This window comes from Myripristis murdjan, chromosome 18 (assembly GCF_902150065.1).
Source record: "Myripristis murdjan chromosome 18, fMyrMur1.1, whole genome shotgun sequence".
Lineage (NCBI taxonomy): Eukaryota > Metazoa > Chordata > Actinopteri > Holocentriformes > Holocentridae > Myripristis > Myripristis murdjan.
In genome coordinates this window covers 25,825,994-25,827,974 of record NC_043997.1, presented here as the reverse complement: position 1 = coordinate 25,827,974, position 1,981 = coordinate 25,825,994, and the positions used below count along the sequence as shown (strand labels likewise).

The 1,981-nt window shown below is 42.0% G+C and overlaps 1 protein-coding gene across 1 annotated transcript; it reads left to right on the top strand.

The window, feature by feature from the left end:
- The first annotated feature begins 325 nt into the window (after nt 1-325).
- LOC115376289 (uncharacterized) lies at nt 326-1,711 on the top strand. The gene is made up of 4 exons (XM_030075780.1): nt 326-973; nt 1,099-1,227; nt 1,411-1,454; nt 1,598-1,711. Exons 1-4 carry the CDS (start codon nt 343-345, stop codon nt 1,709-1,711), a joined length of 918 nt encoding a protein of 305 aa, XP_029931640.1. The 5' UTR covers nt 326-342.
- Nucleotides 1,712-1,981: the final 270 nt, after the last annotated feature.

The following is a 1,981-nucleotide window of genomic DNA, read 5'->3' as shown; positions in this document are numbered from 1 at the left end:
GTGTGCACATTTCCTCTCCATTCAGCACAGACTCTTGAACGCAATGGCACCTCCGAGCGTTACTTTCCATCTGATGTGTATATTGGTATTGAACATTGGTAAGTTGCGTCTTTTTAGACTGTCTTTTAAGCTTGACTTTGTCTGTTTAATCTTCATATGATTGCTTTAAATATTCTTTATATTCATTCTGCAACATAGTATGTACATCATAATATCATCCCCATCATGACATGCAATTAATTGTGGATGTCTTTGGTCTTTTTACTTCATCTGGCAGAGCTGAAATTGTCCTTGTCTCTTCGTCAAGACAGTGGTTTTCTATCAGCTAACGTCGGGGACAACATGACTTTGAAATGCTTTTATGAAGGTGATGTTGCAGCTATGTTTTACTGGTATAAGCAAACACTGGGACAGAAACCACTGCTCATGTGTAGCTTTTATAAGTATGAAAAAAATGCCATTTTCCATAATGAATTCAAGAATGATCCCCGTTTCAAACTGGAAATTGAAACAAATGGGAATCAGTTGAAGATTTTTGAATTGCAACATTCAGATGCCGCTACTTATTTCTGCGTAAACGGCCTTTCCTTTGATTTTGAATTTGGGGATGGAGTTACTCTCAGTGTAAAGGGTTCAGGTCTGAACATCCAAGCTGTCGTCCATCAGTCGGAGTCTCAGACCATCCAGCCAGGAGACTCTGTGACTCTGAACTGTACAGTGCACACTGGCACCTGTGATGGAGAACACAGTGTTTACTGGTTCAGGAGCTCAGGACACTCTCAACCAAGAGCCATTTACACGCATGGAGTCACTGATGATCAGTGTGAGAGGAAACCCACGACACACACACAGACCTGTGACTACAACCTCCCAATGAAGAGCCTGGATCTGTCTGATGCTGGGACCTACTACTGTGCTGTGCTCTCATGTGGGGAGATACTGTTTGGAAACGGGACCAAGACAGACACTGAGAGTGAGTCATGTTTTCAGCAGAGGTTGTCTCATTTCATAAATAGTTGTTATTCCACTTTCACCAAACTTAATATGAACACAGAAAAAAAATCTTTGCAAGTTGTTCTAATGTGTGGATGTCTGCAGATGAGGTGGCTTCTCCTCCTGTCTTGGTGTATTTCTTGAGCGCAGCATTGGCATTCACCATCACCCTGGTCGTTCTCCTGGCTTCCTCTGTGTACGAGACGAACAAGATTAACTCTAGGCGCTGCACAGGTGATTAGGATTCATTCTATCGCATCAACATTTCTGTCACACTGAAACCACACATCTGATGGTGTGGTTTCAGTTTAGATGGCACTTGAGCAAAAGACCTTCATTGTCTGTTTTTTTTTGTTTGTTTGTTTATTTGTTTGTTTGTTTTGCTTTGTTTTGTTTTTTTTTTTCTCCCACAACCAGACTCTCAAGCAAGAAGTTCCACTGCTTCTACTCAACATGTTGAGGTGAGGGTTTTCTATTTTGATTAAGTGTTGTACTACTGCACAAAGATTTTTTTATGTAGCGCAACACTGAAGTGCCTCAGCGGGTTTCTGTTGTATTTCTTTAGCTTGTAATTGTGATTTGCTGTTTTATTTCTTCTTGCCAGGGCCAAGATGCAGACAACCTCCATTATGCTGCTTTAAGTGAAAACAAGGCCCACAGACCAAGAAGACAGAGGGACAACACAGACACTGTCTGTGTGTACTCCAGCATAAAGTAATTCGGTCTTTAAGAGTGACGTAACACCCTTACAAAATACTACCATTTCACAAAGGGAGGTAACTCAAAGCAGAGAAAGAGGGGTAACTCTAGCCTGTTTCACAGAGGGAGGTAACTTAAGCTCTCGGTCAGTTACCGCAGTAACAGACTCCATGAAACTAACCTGGTCGGGACCAGGTTTTTCTCATGAAACCTCGAGTTTCTCGAGGTTTCTGCCCTCTTTCAGCCACACACAGTATTTAACTTCCTCATTCATTCAGTCAGCAGGCGA